This window comes from Gymnogyps californianus, chromosome 10, assembly GCF_018139145.2.
Source record: "Gymnogyps californianus isolate 813 chromosome 10, ASM1813914v2, whole genome shotgun sequence".
Classification (NCBI taxonomy): Eukaryota; Metazoa; Chordata; class Aves; order Accipitriformes; family Cathartidae; genus Gymnogyps; species Gymnogyps californianus.
The window spans coordinates 3081947-3100571 of NC_059480.1; the positions used below are offsets into that span (position 1 = coordinate 3081947).

The 18625-nt window shown below is 42.7% G+C and overlaps 1 protein-coding gene across 3 annotated transcripts; it reads left to right on the plus strand.

Annotated features, from left to right (window-relative positions):
- The first annotated feature begins 2254 nt into the window (after positions 1-2254).
- Positions 2255-18279, plus strand: SAG (S-antigen visual arrestin). 3 transcript variants are annotated; one of them, XM_050902915.1, is made up of 15 exons: positions 2255-2405; positions 2981-3041; positions 3131-3175; positions 3471-3664; positions 4873-4932; positions 6120-6187; positions 6383-6518; positions 6878-6962; positions 8250-8322; positions 9249-9386; positions 9701-9778; positions 10668-10691; positions 11090-11154; positions 17180-17189; positions 17854-18279. In XM_050902915.1, exons 1-15 carry the CDS (start codon positions 2307-2309, stop codon positions 17945-17947), a joined length of 1230 nt encoding a protein of 409 aa, XP_050758872.1. In that variant the 5' UTR covers positions 2255-2306; the 3' UTR covers positions 17948-18279. The 3 variants fall into 3 exon arrangements, with proteins under 3 accessions (XP_050758872.1, XP_050758871.1, XP_050758870.1); XM_050902914.1 differs by lacking the exon at positions 17180-17189 and adding an exon at positions 17537-17562 and having other exon boundaries at positions 17864-18279; XM_050902913.1 differs by lacking the exon at positions 17180-17189 and having other exon boundaries at positions 11090-11158.
- Positions 18280-18625: the final 346 nt, after the last annotated feature.

The window sequence follows — 18625 nt, forward strand, 5'->3', positions numbered from 1 at the left end:
GAGAAGATGGAGAAAGAGCTTTAGAATAAAGCTGCTTTCAGTAACCATCCTCTTCTATGTAAGTCTGTAGTCTTTACAAAGCGTGTGAGTATGACATTGTAGACCTCTTCATTGACGATTTGAGCTTCCTTAGGTAATGCTTTATGTTGCTGACTTAACCACTTTGCAGTTTAATCTTAGCCCAGGTACAATATTTGCTCTTGGAGGGGGATTAATTCTTGAAATCCTGGATGGACGCAACTAGAGACGTGCTTTCAAATCCCCTACAAATTGTCCTCCTTGTTTGCTAAGAAGTTAGTGATTCCCTCCGGTAGATGTGAAGAAGCATAGGACACGGCTGCGTGGAAAATTCATCTTTCTCCAATAGTTTAGGAGTTCACGTCTTTGTCCTGTGGCAGCTCCTGTGGCATTTGGAACACAGCAAGGTATTTAATGTTATTTGTTGGTTTGTTTGTTTGAGTCTGCAGCATGAGTAGGGTGTCTGTGCAGCAACAAATACTATTCTGGACTTGGGAAACCTACCTATACTTCATAAAAATAGAAATTCTTAAATGTGTAAAGTCTGTCTCTAATCTCTACCTTACTTTTTTCCCAGCTTTCTAAGAAGGGAAGTACTTCCTTTTCCTACAGTTTGTTGTGTGCAAATAGGCCCTAGAAACTGTTTCTACTCTTGAAACAGTTTTAAAATGGGAAAGCAAGCAGAAAGATAGAACGGAAGCAAACTGCAAGGACAGTCATACACTGTCAGACCAACAGTCTGTCTAACGCAGTATACTCATTCACACGGGTCCAATAGGGAGAAGTATAAGAACAGGGCACGTGTAGCATTGTCCTTTCCTAATGCTGCTCCTCAGCTTCAGAGTCCTGCAGGGTTAAGGTTGCGCCTGGATCATCCTGTCCAACATCTGCCGAAAGCCTTTTCCCTATGAATGCGTCTAATCCTGTGAATCAATTCATATTGGTGATTTCCAGAGCCTTCTGCAGCAACACACTGTACTCTTGAATCCTGTGTTATGTGGGGAAATGCTTCACTTTATTTTGAATTTGCTGTCTGATCACTTAACTGGATGCTGCTATTTTATGACGTAGGACAAAGTGGAAAAACTAATCTCTCTCCACTTTGTACCACTCAGGTTTTCTGGACATCTCTCTCTGGATATCTCTTGTGTCCTTTTGGTCTTTTTTTTTTTTTTAACTTCTTTTTTAACTTAGACTGAGCATGCCGTATCCAAGATGTGGATATGTAAGGGGTTCTGAAATGGTATAAATGGCATTCTCTGTTGTGTTCTTGATTTATTTCCGAATAACTTCTCTGCTTATGTCAAGACATTCTTCCTAAGTGTTACCAAGTACAACTGTGCATGTCAGACTATAGTTGTATTTTCTTTGAGTGCAATTCTTTTCACTTACCTTTATAGAATACACGGTATTTCATCACCTATCCAGTCTACGTCATGAAGCACTCCTCCAGCTTAACATAGACAGCTTTATTTTTGGGAATCTAGAATAGCTTTGTGTCTGTGGGCAGGGTATTCACTCCTTATCTAGGCTTCTTTCCATTCATTCAAGGATATGCTCAACAGCGAATGTCCCAGGACAGACGACACTGTGCTGTTGTATACTTGCAATCGTAAAAAAAAAAAAAAAAAAACAAACACCAAACAAACAACAAAAAAAAACCAAAACAAAAACCAAAACCGAACAAAACCCCCCAAAACAATCAAAATCCTGCAAGTAGCCAAAACCTGTATGTATTGATATTCTTTATTTCCTATATTTTATCCCATTATTAATGAGTGAAATGACCTTCCTTCTTATCTCATGACAATTTAGAGCCTCTGATGGCAAATCTTGAGGTACCTTTTGAAAATCAAAGTACCTTGTGTTGATCAGATTACCTTTATCTGTACTCTTACAGATTTCTTCACAAAATTACTCTCTACAAACCTCTCTGCAAAGGCCAAGCTAGCCCTTCCCCTCCAGATTTTTCTATTAGTGTACTGATTTTTTTAATATGAATTAAAAAGAGTTCTTGGTCTTTTGTAATGTTTCTGAAGAGCTGTTTTTAAATAGATGTTTTTATGGGTTTTTTAATGAGGAACTACTAAAATGAAACCCACCTTCTGTGCTGCACGTGAGTATCTATTGAAATAGTCTTTGGTAACTGTACATGGGAGTAGAGTGCTTTACCCACCAAGTATAATTCTGCTTTTATCTCATCCACGTGTTTTTTTCTGACATCTTTCCTAGGATATTTTGGGGCAGAAAAGCTTCATTCACCCACAGTCACATACCCATCTCTGACCATGAGCTGCCCTGAGTCTCAAAAGATGGGGACGAGTGGGAAGAATGCTAGTTCTCCTCATAAACAAGTTATCTTCAAAAAAAGCACCCGTGACAAAGCTGTAAGTACCATAATAATGGGTTTATACAGGTATGAGTTTTACTTGTACTCAGACTGGAGACTTATTAGAAAGCTCTTTCCTGTAACCTTCTTTTTTTCTTTTCCTGAAGAAGGACCATGAACTGTGTTTAGCACTAAGTTTGAGGAGATGATGTAAACAGAGTTTATAGGGCAAGCTTATTATATATTATAATACAAGAGGAAGGTAACTTGCCTCTCAGTCCTCCTGGGTTGTACTCCTGCTGGTAAATGTTTAAAACAAAGCTGATTCATTGTCTTTCCAACCTGATGGCACCAAAAATCTTTATAGTTCTGTGTCCCATGCACAAGTATTTATGTTGCACTTTTGGGAGTTGGTCTACAGCAGGTCTTCAATTCTGATGTCCTGAAGCATGTGAATAATCCTGTTGAGTCTGGTGGGAATTGCATGTTTACTGGAAAAAAATAAATATTCCATTTAAAATGGAATTGTTCTGATCTCCACAAGATTTATAGCTCTCCGCTGTGTCCCCCCAACACACAACCACACAACCATCAACACTTTGTAGTTCAACCATGGTCATCATCTCCCTACAGCTGACCATCTACCTGGGAAAGCGGGACTTCGTTGACAACATAGGGAATGTGGAGCCTGTAGGTAAGTCCACAAGGATACGTGCTGCCCTTCCTACTCTCTCAACCCTGATTATCCTCAGTTAATCTTTTTTATTTTTTCCTTTCTTTCAGATGGTGTTGTATTGGTAGATCCTGCAATTATCAAGGGGAAAAAAGGTTTGAGGTTTTATGCAACATACGTTTCAGAGATTGTTAGTCCTCTTTTGAAGTAAGATGCTGAGATAGAGCCTTTTTTCTTGTTTCAAGGGTACAAATGTAACTCTCTTCCCCAGTGAATGGGCTTCTTACTCAACGTAATGTATGTTCTTACATAGGATATGAATACTTACTGGGTTATACAACAGTGTTGAAATGGGTTTCCCTGACTCTATGGTGCGGGAGGATTTTACATCCCACCCTGGCTGCATTGTTAGCCTGCTGCATGCTTTACCTGTCACGTGCTTCTTTCCAGTGTATGTGTCCCTGACCTGTGCTTTCCGGTATGGCCAGGAAGACATTGATGTGATTGGCCTCACCTTCCGACGGGACCTGTTCTTCTCTAGGGTCCAAGTGTACCCGCCTGCTGACAAGCCCGAGTCTCTCTCCCACTTGCAGGAATCTCTGCTAAAGAAGCTGGGGAAAAATGCTTATCCCTTTTTCTTTACGGTAAGTATCTCATAAGAGCCTCTGACCCTCTTCTCCTTGTCTGTTATTATCAGGCTGCTGAGACCCAGGGATGGACTGAAGACAGGGATTAATAGTGAATTCATGTTATGCAAAATTCTAATTGAGTGACAGGCAATGTACCAATTTTTTTTTTTTTCTTACCATCCTAAGTGGTAAAGTGCAAGAAGATCCTAACTGCTTGTGAAAAGTGCTTTCCTTGAAAAGGCAAGGAAATATGCAATGGCTTTATGCTAGTAACAGCCCCATATATCCTTGTCTTCCCCATTCCTGAGGGGCTGGAATACTTTATACCATTGCCCCAGTGCTCACAGAGGAAGTGCCAAATCCTTTCTCTTTAAAAATTTTATGGATCAAACAAGCGGATGAAAAGCTCTTTACCAGATGTTGTCAACAAATAACAGCTCATTGCCAAATTCTGATTCTGACAGGATATACTTCCAGTACTGTCAGTGACATGTCTGCCTTAGCATTCCCTAGGAAGATCCGGGTTTGAAAACCACATGCTCTGATATAGCAACAAATAAGTCTTTGAATGATTCTGCTAAATGGATTGGTACCTGCCGTAATGTTATTAACCACTCAGATACAATCTAGTCATCTTCAAACTGCTGGAGTCTCTAAGGGGGTGTTAGCACTCAGTCTCCATGAGCTACTCTGCAGCCTTCCCAGTTGATGTCTGGAGTTGCTGGCCTTGCCCAGGCCAGGAGCGAATGGATGGTGGCTGGCTGGTCTTCATGGCCTTAGTTGTGTTTCTGACACAGACACTTTGCTCACGCTTCAAGCCTATGTGAAGAGTGAGTAGCACTGCTGTGAGCTGTATTGATTATCTTGGCTAACATTGAGCCAGATGTTGCAGCTTCTACTCTAAGCTGTGCCTCTAGGGCTCTGTTTGATTTTTAGACCAGGTTCTTCATGTGCCTGGACTTCTTTTACTTTCTCTCTCTTTTTTTTTTTTTTCTTTTTCTTGGCTATTAAAGTATTTTTGGAAGAGGGGGACTTGTTCATACAAGGCAAGATAAGGCCAAGTATATTAAGGCCCCATCTTAGCCAGAACTTCAAAGGTTTACTGCATTACAGCGAGTGACCTGTTGTCTTCAGGATTGCTTTTTACCTTTTGTGAGCACTATGTTAACTAGAGTATCTGTGTAATATTGCTTTGGGGTATTTTTCTCTTCTTCCTCTCACAGTTTCCAGATTACCTACCTTGTTCAGTCTGTCTGCAGCCTGCACCTCGTGATGTTGATAAGGTGAGACCAATGGGACGCTTGTGCTTATCATGGTTGAGGAAAGTCAGATGGAAAAAGTCATGTGAATTTATTTGGCTAGCTTGAGAGTAGAATAAGGTAGTACTGGGTTTTACTGTGCTATGCCACAAATGTCAGGAACCTGACTTAAGAGCTACAAGTGTGTGTCACGGAGTTGGAATTAAGTCCTCAGAATAAGAAGGGGAATCTAGTCAAATAACAGCAAGACTACTAAATCTGCAATGCTTGTAGTTTCCTTAAGGGTACCACATGATTTGTGGGTTGGCTGCACATAAAATGATTGTAGCTGTCAGGCTACATGAAAGAAAAGGAGACTGAGTGCCTAAAATCTCATAGATTTTATATATGAGCATGTGTTATATATATAGCATGTGTTAAGATGTGCTTCTGAATTAAAACAAATGCAGAGAAGGGCTGGCTTGCACATGTGTGTAAGCAAAACAAAAACCCTGGAGTAAAAGTCACCGGATAATGAGATGTTCTGTAAGGTTTCTGACACCATTTAAAAATATTCCTTTTATACTTAACTGGATGCTTCTCTGAACAGCAGAGCTAGACTAACAGTCAGGCAAGGTGGGATGCAGGTTGTAGAATTCAGTGCAACAAGGATAAGCTGGTTTTTTTGCCAAGGAATGATATTCTAGCAAAAATTCCCATATTGCTCCGCAGAGAGTTATCTGGGACTCACACAGATGTCCCGTGGTGGTACAAACCTGTTAAAGCAAAGGTCAGCTTGGCCTGATCACTCCCACTCCTTAGACGCTGGGAAAGAAGAAGGTTAACCCTGCGTTAGGTATTGGCATTACAAAGCCAATTCAGAAATTCAGTTCAGAAACCCAAGGTGGACTGGAGAGCCTTGCAGGCTGATCAGTCTTATAACCTGTAGCATGCTGTGACCTCTACAGTACTGCTCTCACAGAAAGCCTTTTAGGAGTAGGGATGTCATCTGTCAAAGGCTGGGAATTAAGCCTCATTTATCAGAAGCAGCATGGAACAGGTGGATGCTGCCACATGAGTTGGTAGGGATCTCTATTACAATGGTAGGAGGCCAGAAGAATTTGCATTTGGCAGGAGTCTGCCAATTTCTGGTGTACAGAAAGATATTTAAACATCTGCAGGAGTTCTTGGCTTCTGACACTGATTTCACAGCTGTCCTCTCTCTCTGGCAGAGCTGTGGGGTGGACTTTGAGGTGAAAGCTTTCTCAACAGAGAATGTGGAAGAGAGAATTCATAAGAGGTAACAGAACATGTGTGTCTGTCTTCAGCCTTGCCCTTCTTGAAGGGGGTGGGTGGTCCAGTAATGCACCTTGGTTGCTTGTTCAGCTTTGCCCCACTTGTCAGTGGACTTCTTGGGTGTAAGCACATGTGAATGCAGAACTCCTGCCTCTGCCAACCACAAAGTACCACCACGTTGTCCTCTGCTGCTTCCCAGGAACTCTGCACGTCTGCTGATCCGTAAGGTGCAGTATGCTCCAGAAAAGCCAGGACCCCAACCTTGTGCGGAGACCACCTGGCAGTTCTTCATGTCCAACAAGCCATTACACTTGAAAGCTTGCCTCAGTAAAGAGGTGAGGAGTTTGCCCCAGGGCTGTGGATATCACAGTATTGGCATGTCAATATGCATTTTGCTGCCCAAAGCAGCTACTTCATGTGTTACGCAGACAGTCTCAGCTGAGACTGACTTGTCCCAGCACTCAAGGGCTCTAATGTAATTTCTGTCAGTAGCTACTGTTAGGGGAGGCTGAGACCCCGCTACCAGATGCATTTGAGGCTAAATAAGTCATTGAAGGAAGGGTCATGAATCACTGGGAAGGGTAATCTTGCCTTATCTGGCCTCTGTGAGGAGATTTAATCTGGGGGGACTAGATGGGTTTAGGGCTTGGGAGAAGCCTCCTGGCTGGATTTCTGAGCATCAAATTCCTTCTAGGTGTACTACCATGGTGAGCCCATTCCAGTCACTATCACCATCAACAACAGCACGGAGAAAACAGTGAAGAAGATCCAAGTCCAGGGTATGTGTTTACTGTTGCTTGGGATTCTTTGAGGGCAAGAAGACTGAATGGTGAGGGGACTGAAAGAGAGCCAGAATCTAGTGCTTGCAACAGCTTAAGCAGGCAGTCTGGGACAAGTCAGAAATTTGTCCCTCCACCCTGTCTGTTGCTGTTTCTTTGCTGTTCATCAAGTGAAACACTGCAGCTTTTTTCCTGACTCTCATGGTTACTCATATGGCTTAACTTCACGCACAAGTATGTCCCCTCTAGTAAAGAGAAAGGGACTGGCATCTGCAGCGAGCAAAGCAGGTGCTATGGGGAAAGATCCACCTCTTCTGGGAGGCCGGTGGGAAGGGCTTCCCTGTCAATGTGATGCTCCTGCTAACTGTGAATGTGCCTAGGTTGTGTACAATTTTGCCTGGGGTTTCAGAAACATCTGGCAAAGTGAGAAACACCCACTCTGCCAGTGATGGTGTAATTCCTCCTGAGGAAGCTGAGGGCAGGGGCTGATGAGTTTCAGAGGAGTTTCAGTGCTGTGCCTGTGTTTTATTTGTGGCATTGCATGTTTTCATCCCCCAAGCACCATTGCACTTGGACCTGTGGAAGACAGTCTGAGAGACAAAAGGATGAGAAAGAGAAGAGAAGGCAGGGAGGGAACAAAATTGCTGAGGTTTTTACAAAACTCTATAGCAGAGAAAGCCAATTCAGTGCCAGTCTGGCATGTATTGTCTAGTGATTCCCAAACATTTTTAGACTGACATGCCTCGTCAGGCTTAAAAAGACCTTGTTGGTCCCCAGATTCTCTCCTCATCAGTGTTTCAGTCAGAATTACCTTTATGGTTTTTTTGGTGTTTGACTGGAGAACACAAGCCATTTATTATCACAGGCTCTTGACTGCAGTCTGCTTGGTGATGGTGTCTCCTGAATGCAAATGCATGGGCTATAGATACGCAAGAGATACCAGTGAACAGAGATAAAAGCGGGCATGCTTAGAGAAGAAAGAGGGAGATCTTTATAATGGAAAGAGCAGGCTCCCAAGGGAAACCGTGGGTTATTGACTTCTTGTCATCTCCACATCAAGGCTGGGTGCCTTTCAGGGAAGATAGACTTTGGCCGTTTGTGTGCTGTTGGTCTCTGTCCAGGTCAGGCTGTCTGACCTGGTGGTGCCTTCCGGCTCTAAATGGATGGGTTTTCCTGCTGTCCTCATCATGTCTTCCATTCCTGAGACTCGGGGGGGGGGGGGGACAGCTATGTTGTTTCTGGTGCGTACGCACAACTGATTGTGCATTTTCTCCTTTCTCACTCCAGTGGAGCAGGTTGCCAATGTGGTTTTGTACTCCAGTGACTACTATACAAAAGTGGTAGCTGCTGAGGAAGCACAGTGAGTGAATGCTCTGCTTATCCCTTCTTGCTCCTTCACACCCTTTTAATTACTCTCCTCCTCAGTAATGGGAGGTACTCCTAGCTACAGTCTGGCAGTTGCCTGCTGTTAGTGCTCCTCTCCTCTCGTCTTACCTTGTGTGTGTCCCCCACACCACCCGTACTCTCTGAATGCAGCTGGTCTCTTTTTCACATAGCCAGCAGGGACCCTGCACCTTTTTTCAGAGAATGGGGAGGTTGCAGAAGGGGTTTGAAGAGTAATTACCTACTAGAAAAACTTAGCAGGGGCTGTGGAAGGCTCCCCATTGCTTGAAATCTTTAAATAGAGATGCAACATTTGTCTGAAAGGTGCTGCTGTTTGAGTGGAAGTCATGGATGCTCTAGCTTGAGGTCAGTCTTTTTCACACCACTTCATTTGGTTTCTTCTGGCCTTAGAAAGCCCATGAAAACCTTGAGCCTATTGACATTGTGGAGAAACACTTGCTCTTTTGCACTGCACTGCATTGGCAGTGCAGCATTGAACTTTGCTTTGTGAGGAGGGTTGGACACACCCAGACACTTTATAATTTTCTGGTGTTTTTCTGTGTAGCTTAGGGACGTGTTTTCCATTGAGTATTGGTCTTCTCAACTAGGATTAATTTTGTCCAAATTTGGAGGTCTGCAGCATAGTTTTGACCTACTTTAGAAGTCTGCCTTAATGTGAAATTAATCATTTTCTGCAAGTGCTTGTTCCTCTCTGCTGATTATAAAGGGAATTTTTTGACTAGTTTAGATGTAGACATCTGCATTGTAGACAACTAAATTTGGACAGTTAAATTCCACTCCTTTTGGATGACTTTGTAATCTGTTTTGAAATTCTCTTGGTTGGGTGTGTAACACAAATCAGAGTGTATCACTTTTCTCCTCTCACCTGCTTCTTATTTGCAGGGAAAAGGTGCAGCCAAACAGCAGCCTGACCAAGACACTGACACTATTGCCCTTGCTAGCAAATAACCGAGAGACACGGGAAATAGCTCTGGATGGAAAGCTGAAGGATGAGGACACCAACTTGGCTTCTAGTACTATGTGAGTAGAGTTTTAAATGGTCCCAGGTAGAGGAGGGTTATAAAGAAGAGGGGAGGATGGAGGAGACACTTCTGTCAAGAGTTTGTACCTGTAAATGTGTGTCCAGATGGGTACATCTAAGTTGCGTTACTTACCATATCATATTCATTCGGGGTAAGTAGCGATCACAGATCTGGAGAGGTGTTAGCTGTCCCTGAGGCTTGTCTTCTCTATCGCTTTCAGGAGAATAGGATGTTCGCGTAGATCTTGCTCCAGCCGTATATTGTTGCTATGTTGCTGTGCCACCTAACACTGCTGTCTGTTTTCTCTGGTAGTATTAAGGATGGAATAGACAAGACAGTGATGGGGATTCTGGTTTCCTACAAGGTCAAAGTGAAGCTCACTGTTCCAGGGTAAGAGTAACAGACTTTTTGCTACAGCTGCATAGAGTTGAGAGAGGGGAGTGTGTGTTCTTCATTGACGAGTGGGGAGAGGGCAGGACAGTCCACCCCAAAAGGGCACATATTGTAGGACATCAGGCTCCCTCTAAAGCATAAATTGCCTGGAAATTAATCTTGGCCTATCCAAAGAACTTGTCCTGAGCCAGAGGGGTTGGATTACCTTCCTTAGATACCATATGACTTTACAGCTGAAGTATGAACCTCTGGTTTGCATTGCGATTTTTTTTTTTTTGTTTCAAAGCCATAACTTATTTTGTAAGAACTGAAGTGAAGCTTTGTGTGAGTCTTTATGTTGGCGTTCTTGTTCTCCCAGAGCACAAGGTAGAGTCATAAATACTGTAGCTCAGGTTCTGTACTGAGCCAGCTTTCTGGGAGAAGCTGATGTTATCAACATAAGCTAGTACCCAGAATACAGTGCAAAAGAGGACAAGGATAATAACTCTCAGTTGATGATAGTCACTGTTTACATTTTTATTTCATTCATCTATCCTTCTTTCTAGTATAAAAATGAGTCAATTATTTGCCTAAAGCCTGATAAAATGGCTGCTGCCTTCTGTGGTCCTCTGATTGCGCTTGCCCTTTGGCTCTCAGAAAAGGAGCCATGCCCAACACTTGGTCAGGAGTTCAAAAACTTAGACTCCTCCTCCATGGGAAGGACATGAAAAATGAAAATTACCTTTTTAAAAAAAAGTTTATTTGGATGTTATGCTTTGTGGCAAGTAGAGAAGAGTATATGAGGAAGGTGATTTCAATAGTCCACCAATAAAACAGCATATGGTAGAGCACCAGAATGGAAAGGCACTAAGTATGTTTGTGTTTTAATCCTTGTTTTCTTCTGTAGCATGCTGGGAGACCTCACCTCCAGGTAAATGTCATCTTCCTTTTCAGACCATGCAGTCATAATAGTTGTTAATTTGTCTTTTTACCCTCTTCCCTATTCCCTTTCCAGCCTCCCTAAAAAAAATAACTATCTCTTATGCTGATAGAAGTAAGAAGTCTGTGCATTCAGTTGTGAAAATGAAGCAATTACAAAAATATCTTTGCTTTTATGTACATGCAAGTACATTCAGCACATAATAAACCTGGTTTATTAAAGTGGATATGCCTGGGATATTTGTGGAGAAATCAGAGTTTAACTGTTTTTGAGGGGAAAACTATGATTAGAAAAAGATGAAAGAATGGGCTTGGGCTGGCCTGAGGTGGGAAGGGGACTGAACCAGGCATGGAGCTGTAGATCTGATGCATTCTCTCTTCTCCCCAAAGTGAAGTGGGCACAGAGCTGCCATTTCGTCTCATGCACCCCAAACCTGAGGAAAAGAACCCAACAGGTCAGTTATGCCTCGTTTTTGCCTTTCTTTGTTAACAGACTCAGGTGAAATCTTACCATTGCAAGGCTTATAGTGATTTGTTCTACAGGAAGCCTTTAGAGTCTACAAGACTCCAGTATGGGGGCTGCTCTGTGTGTGTATATGTATATGCGTGTGTATATATATCTCTCAACCTCAAGGCACAAAATGACAGGGAGGAGGAATGCTAAGATGGGAGAAGGTGGAAATGGGTCATGTTCCCTTTTTATCTTTCATCTATGGAATCACAACTCAAAGCACAGGGGCTTGAGGAAGCACTGCACAGTTAAATCTCATGACTACTGTGCAAAATGTCCTGAATGAAGCTGTCAGCAATTCCCAGCCAGATTCCAATACAGCCAACAAGAATCTGTCACAGAAAACACCAAAGACACATGAGCACCGTAAAAAGCAAAATACTTTTAAGCAAAGTTAAGAGGTGATAAAACTGTTCATGATTTTATAGTCCCCATTATCTCGATGTGGCGTTGGCTACGGTGTCTGTGATGTGGCCCTTATGTTCAGTGGGTATCTGAGAGGAATCTCTCTTCAGAGTCAGGTCAGTAAATGGAAGTGCAGGAACTTTTAAAGCAATGTAAGGAGCTAGCCTTCCCTAGGCATGTCGAGGCTTGGGATCGGATGCCAAAACTGCACGCTGTCTTAAGCATCTGTGTTCTCCTCCCACTTCCTCAGGCCCTGGCTGGCTGTCTTCTCTAATGGTGAACGTACAGAAACTGCAAGGTGCTTGCGCTAAATCGGAAGCTCCTGTACAGCATTTGAAGCAGCTATTGAGCACAAAACATTATGCCAGCCTTTCGATGCTGGGGCTGTTATAGATGAGTCACCTTGTCCTGCACTCTGTATTTGGACAGAGTTGCATGGGCTTCAAACAAAACCCCATGGCTGCTGCTGTGCTGCTTTTCTTTTTCTTTCTTTCGGCCCAAACTTACCTAAAGCTGCTCTTTCCATTGCCACTGGAAGGTGATGGTGGAACCTGTGAGAAGAGTTATCCCAAGATAAGTGCTTTGTTCTATACTGGAAGCATTAGAAAGGGGTGACTTGAGTCCTTATTGTGCGAAATTGTTGGAGGAGTCAAGCGTGAGTGATGAGAAGAGAGACTGGTGATCCACTCCACACTCAGTTGCTCTGGTTGGGAATCAGTGTTTGCTAATCATGGATGTGCTGGAGTGGGTGAAGGTAGGTTTCTTCACTCCTGTAAGAATTGCACTGTAGGAAACTCTCATTTTCACTGGGAAAACCCCTGCTGTGAGCTGTGCCAGCATGGCCTCTTAGCACAGACACAGAACATGCTCATAGGAGATGTTTTTTGTGCATGTTACACCCCCATCACAGTAGCACAATGAGTCTAGGAAGCACCGTCAGGACAAATCCACAAGGCCTGTTCCCCTCTCACCCTCTTTCTGCTGTGGCCACAAAGGAGACAGCCACATCCTTGAGGAGTAGCTCAGGACACCCCACAGCAGCATGCAGCCCAAAGCTGCCTCCAGCTGTCCTGCGAGGTGGAAATCGTCCTCAGGGTTGGTCCATAGGACTAATAAGGTTGGATCACCTGGGAGAAGCTGCTGTGAAGCAAATGCTTTTGTTGGCATAGGTGTGCCCATGCTGCGGGTTTCCCTTTCATGCTGCAGGCCAGCAAAGCTCTGCCAGCAAAACACTGACGTTGCTGCACACTTGATCATGATCTCAAATGGGTGACTCATTGTGGGAGAGCCGCTTTGGCAAGGGTCTTCTGTCTCTTCTGGTGGCTTGTACGTACTGAAGCATTTGCCTCAGGCTTCCCTGCAGCAATCCCCCTGCCCAGGAACTTGGTGAGGGGCTGGGACTGGCACTAGTGGCCCCAGGAGCAGTGGCTGGTGAGGGCCATCTAGTGTCCCTGGGGAGCCTCGCTGGGCAGAGGTGCTGGTGGGGCAGCTCAGGGCTGCAAAATCTGGAGCTTTCATGGATACGGAGAAAAGCTTGAAAGCTTCAGACAAGGATCGTCCAACGGCTTAGGCAATTGTAAATAATTTTACATTTTTAGAAGGGCGTGAATTTTTTTACATGACATTTTTTGGTGTTAACAATGCTGCAACCCCCTTTCTATTACTTATGCTTCAGGCAGATAATTCTGGCAGAAGCATTTGTAATATGAGGAAAAATTAAAGTCAGTCAGTTTTCCCCTCTAAGATCATTTCAAAGGACAGCTGATATACTCCTTTATATAGTACGCTCAAAAGGATGTGGGCAGAAGACTTTACAAGGGAAACGGAGAACTGCAATATTTCTCAGATCGCTTCCCCCAACACATCCTCTTACCAAAGGCACAGCCCACGTATTGTTTGCTACATCAAAGTCTTCTAGGAGCTTGCTGTCAGAAGACAGCTATGGTTCATGTCTTTTGTACAGATGGAAATTGCAAGTTCCTTACAAATTGAAAAGAATACAGGTAGTTTCAGGAGCTTATCCCATGGGAAAGCCCTACAAATGGTTAACTTGAGAAATAAATCCTTTCTCTTAAAAAAAAAAAAAAAAAAAAAAAGATACTGTAACACAACAGAAAATTCCTCTGAAGCCTGCATAGCTGACTTGAAAACTGTGCTGGAATGTGGTGTCTGAGCTCATTACGGGGAATAAAACAGCTTCCCATATGAAGGTGGTAAACTAAAACTCTTTCTGGCTTTATTGGCTGGTAGTTTTCCATGCACTGTACCTAATCACTCTTCCCAATTATGAGTTCATGCTTTTTAAATTGTTACTCTACCACCTTAGTTCATAAACTCTGAGAAATAAAATGTGTTTCATTAGTGAAATACCATCTAATTTGGAATCAAGTGAATCAAGGCTTAATTGCAGAGATGGAGCTTCAACAAACAGTGTTTAGACTCTCAAAGGCCCCAAAAGATGGAATTTTTCTTTGTTGGCTTGTTTGGCAGCCTCTGCGGTGGGTGTAGGCAGGGGTGCATGCACCAGGGAATTTTGAGATCACTCTTTATCTTCTTTTTCCGTTCCCTTTTGTTTTTACTGATGAGTCAGTAGTAACCAGTTTGCCTATTGCACCTCCCTGCTTACTTGACTGTCATTTCATCTTAAGACACAGCTGAGAGAAAGGAAAGAAGTCAAAGCAATCATCTTATAGAATCAAAGCTAAAGTGGGATTAAAAAATGCCATGTACTATGATTTATTCCTTGCAGTGGGGTAATACCCTTTTCCCTTCTCTAGCCAAGGTGATTTATGGCAAAAGTAAATAAAACGTGTAGCATCAGTATATTTAATCATGCAGGGCTGATTTGAGCATAGAGAACCTCAGAAAGATAAGCTTCTCAAGAACATGGTTTAATTTTTTTACGGCCAAACTGGGGCAAGTGTGATCAACTGCTGTGTGCTTTATTTCACAGCAGATTGCTTTGCCCTTTTTATTTGTCTGTAAGCGAGCTCTGAAGCATTCATCACTCAGTAAAAAGCAGGTCTGTCAGAGTGCACGGCTGTTGCAGATTGCTTGATCTTTCTTTTCTGTGCCTGGAGGAGGCAGAAAAGGAACGGCTTGCTACCTTTCCTTTCCCATGTTTATTTATAGCTTCCTTGTCTTGGACTTCTTGTAGGCCAGCATTTGCATGTTTCATGTGTGCTGGTTTTGCAAGTGTTTTTGGACCCATGTGGTTCACAGGTGGTTATTTTTAGGCGAAGCAGCTCCTGTCGCATTGGCAGTCTGTCTTTTCCGCCTGTTGACAAAAATGTATAGAGATCTGTTTCTTTTAAAGATAGATTCAAACTGGGCCGTGTCTCTTCATGCTTCCAAGACCTTTCCCGGTCAGCAGTTAGCCCAGAAGCTCCTGCTGGGTTTTTCTCAAGGCTGTGGTCTCAGCGCGAGTTCTTTTGGTCTGGGGTTTTCCTGCCCTTCTCCTGAGGTTTTACATTTTGTGGGCCTATGTCTTGGACCCTGGCCTTTGTTTTGGCTGTTGTTCAACAAATGGTCATTTATCTGCTCCCTTGTTAAACTTGCATGAAAGGGCTGGTTTCAAGAAACCCATAAATGCTTTGTCCCTTTAATAGTAAAGCTATACCTGCCCTGTATTGGTATTGTAACTTTCAGAAATTAGTGCATTTTTAAAGCACTTGAATGTCTTGAAAAATAACACAGCCTACTCCCTTTTTCTGTTTTTCCCTCCATAAAGTTAAGAGAGCTTAAAAGCAAGCTTATAATGAAAATTACCATATGCCACAACTTTAATTATATGGAATCATTTCTGTGGCTGCATAATAAAAGCTTACAGAAAACCTTCTGCAGAGAGTATGATGACATTCTGGAGCCTCATTGATCCTTGAAGACAGCTCCCTCCCATGCCAACCCTCAAAACAATTGCTGGCATGCCAGTTAAAAAAAGAAAAAGTCTACCCATTTTCAGGTTCCTGAGAATTTTTCAATGTTATAATGTTAAATAAGCCACAGGACCGCAAGAGAACTATGTGGAGTGGGCCTAACTCCTGCTAGGGTGCAAATGTAGCCTTTTAACAAGCATATGGGATGTAGTATAGCAGCCTGAAGGTAAAGTAGTGCATCTTTGAATGTAATCTTACATCTGAGATATATGATAAGCATTACTGCCACACTACCTACGTATTGATTCAGTAATCACTTATCTGACAGTAAAGTATATGCCCAACTGAAACAATACGTATTTTCCCCCCTCAACCCATTTTGTAAAATTGGCTTCAAACCGCATTGGTGGGTATCTCACTCAGCTTCACCCACATCATTGATGTCACTGTTCCCATAGTAATGAATGTACTTCAAAGAGGGGAAGGAGAGCAGACTATTTAAAGAATAAAAATTGGAGGAAAAATGAAACGAGAACGATGCTTTATATGTTGGAAAATTTTAAAGTTCTAAATATTTCATTTTAAATCCATTCCAATCAAGCATGCATGCCCTGAGACTTTCCAGACTTCATCTTGGCTTCTGTGAGTAGAGGACACCATCCTTTCTGAGTCTGGATAGACACCATCATGAATGTCTTTACATGGTCCATCCTTTGAGGCATTTTGGCTAGAGTGGCCCCATTTGGCACACTTTTAATGCTGACTTTTCCAGCAGTGCTAGTCGCCACTTATTGCCCTTCACTTCAGTGTGCATTGTGGGTGGGAGTTCTCCAGGTAGCGAGTTATCCAGTCACTGAAACATCCCAGATCCCTGACAACTTCTGTAGAACCACGGCCTAGGTGCACTTTGCTCCCTGACTTAAACTCATGAGAAGTAAGCCAGTGAAGTGACTGTTACTTGCTAAAGCTAAAGTAACTGTGAGAACAAAAAAATCCCTGCCCCCATTTCATCACTGCAATACAGTCTGTTCTGCTTATTTTAGACTGTGCTGAAACAGCTTCCAAGGAATCCTGATAGCAAGCAGGATTTGTTACGGTGTGGTTAGCAAAGATCCCATTAAAGAAACACAAGTGCCAAAGGTCTCAGGATTATATTTAGGCAAGGATGAAATCGGGTGTATTGCCTCAAGTGCCTAAACTATCTAATGAGAGACCACCTAGGCCTTTCTGTATTCTGACCTTGTTTGATTTTAATACCTTCATGTTTATTGAACAAGAACATCATCTTTGCATCAGCTGACTACTTAAATTACAGTGACAGACCAATTAAGACTAACATCATGTCACGCAAGCACTGTCATCTCTGAGTAGAACTGTGTGCACAGATGTCTCTCACAGCTGTGACTGCTAGCAAGCATAAATGGGAAAATCTGTCTTTGTTTCTCAGCCCTTCTGACGTCTTGGGTAATGTTGCTAGAGTGCTTTTCCATTCAGGAGATCAAGTTTTGCTTCATCAGGTGCATGTATGCACATTTTGAGACTTTTTGGAATTCTCCTTGTATTGGTGCAAATGCTACTGCTTGTCACTGTTTTGTCTTGTCAGTTTATAAATTTTTGCTGGTTTTAGCATCCACTGTTCTAACTGCTTGGTGTGTCTTTTCCTCCTTTACTGCATGCTGATGACTGCAGCGAAGGATGGGTAAGTTTCTTCTAATGATATTTCACATTCTAGCTGCAGTTGTGCATTGACTCTTTGAAAACTCCTCAAAATTGTACAAAAATCCACAGGGTTCACAGAGTACGAGCTTAAATCCAAAGTAAGTTACTGTGGCTTGACAAATTACTGCCATTAGTTGAACAGCAATGACTGACCATGTGAAACTAGTTTAAGAGAACATGTTTTGCCTCACAGTTGGAGGGAGGGATGTGTTTGTGGTCAGTTGATGCTCTGTAGCTCTAAGTTTCAGGAACTCAATAGATTTGACCATGTGCCCCTATTTTAGTACAGAAGGAATAAGGATGAAACGTTTCACATGTTATTTCTAGACAAAGACCCTTTCAGGCTGCAGAATGTTCAGCTAGCTGATAAATACTTAGCTGGAATGGACATGATTCGATACAGACGAAAACTTCCTCAGTTTGTGTCCTGACTTGCTCAATCAACTGCTTTTCATACTAGGTAGAATACTACCAATGAAGATGGTGCCTGTAGGAATGTGATCCAAATCCCTTTGAAGACAAAGGAAACATTACCAGAGTCTGCTCTGGGCTTCTCTTCTTCCTCCTATATGTTGCCTTTAGTCTGCTGGTATAAAAAAAATTGCTAACATCATTTTAAAAGACCTGTGTTTCTTCCATTTCAGTGAAGCAGAGCTGGTATTTGAGGAGTTTGCTCGTCAACAGCTAAAAGATATGCTTGATGATGAAGACAAGAATATGCCCTCAGCTGATGAGTGACTAAAAGAACAAGCTGCCAGAGAAGCTATGTAGTCTCATATCAATTAGAAATTTAGGACCTAGGTTTCTGGTAAACTGCCTGTTCTTGCAAGTGCATGCATGCTCTTCCAGGGATCAACCCTGAGATCAGTGGGCGTAAAATCATGAATCTCTGTTGCTTATTAAAAGTTTCAGCTCTAGAAGAACGTAGCAAACTCAAAACCTGATGCTTACCTGAGCTACCAGAGGAGGACAGGAAGGCTGCCATACCATGACTTCTGCTTTCAGGGCTACCTAATAAAAAGGTTGGTTGCTTTCACCACTGATGAGAGCTTAAATGATGGTTTGTGCAGCCTGCCTAGACTTACTTGGTGTCAAAGAGTCTCTGACTTGGAAATGCTAGTGAACCAAGTCCTAGTCTGAAAAGCTGGCTTGCAGCCTTTGGTGATTCATTGAAGTTTCTCAGCGGACTGTACAAAACTGATTTTATTTCCTTTTGGTTGCTTTTGCATTTATGCTTTACCGAACTCATCTAGTGAATATTCTCAGTGCTTGCACTGTCCCCGTGTGGCTTACATCCACTTTCTGTACCATTAAATGTCTTGCAAGTCATCTTCCACAGCGGCTATAATACTGAGATACAATGTTAGCTTTCTAGCAATATTCTTAACAACTACGTTATGAAAGATGAGAGAAATG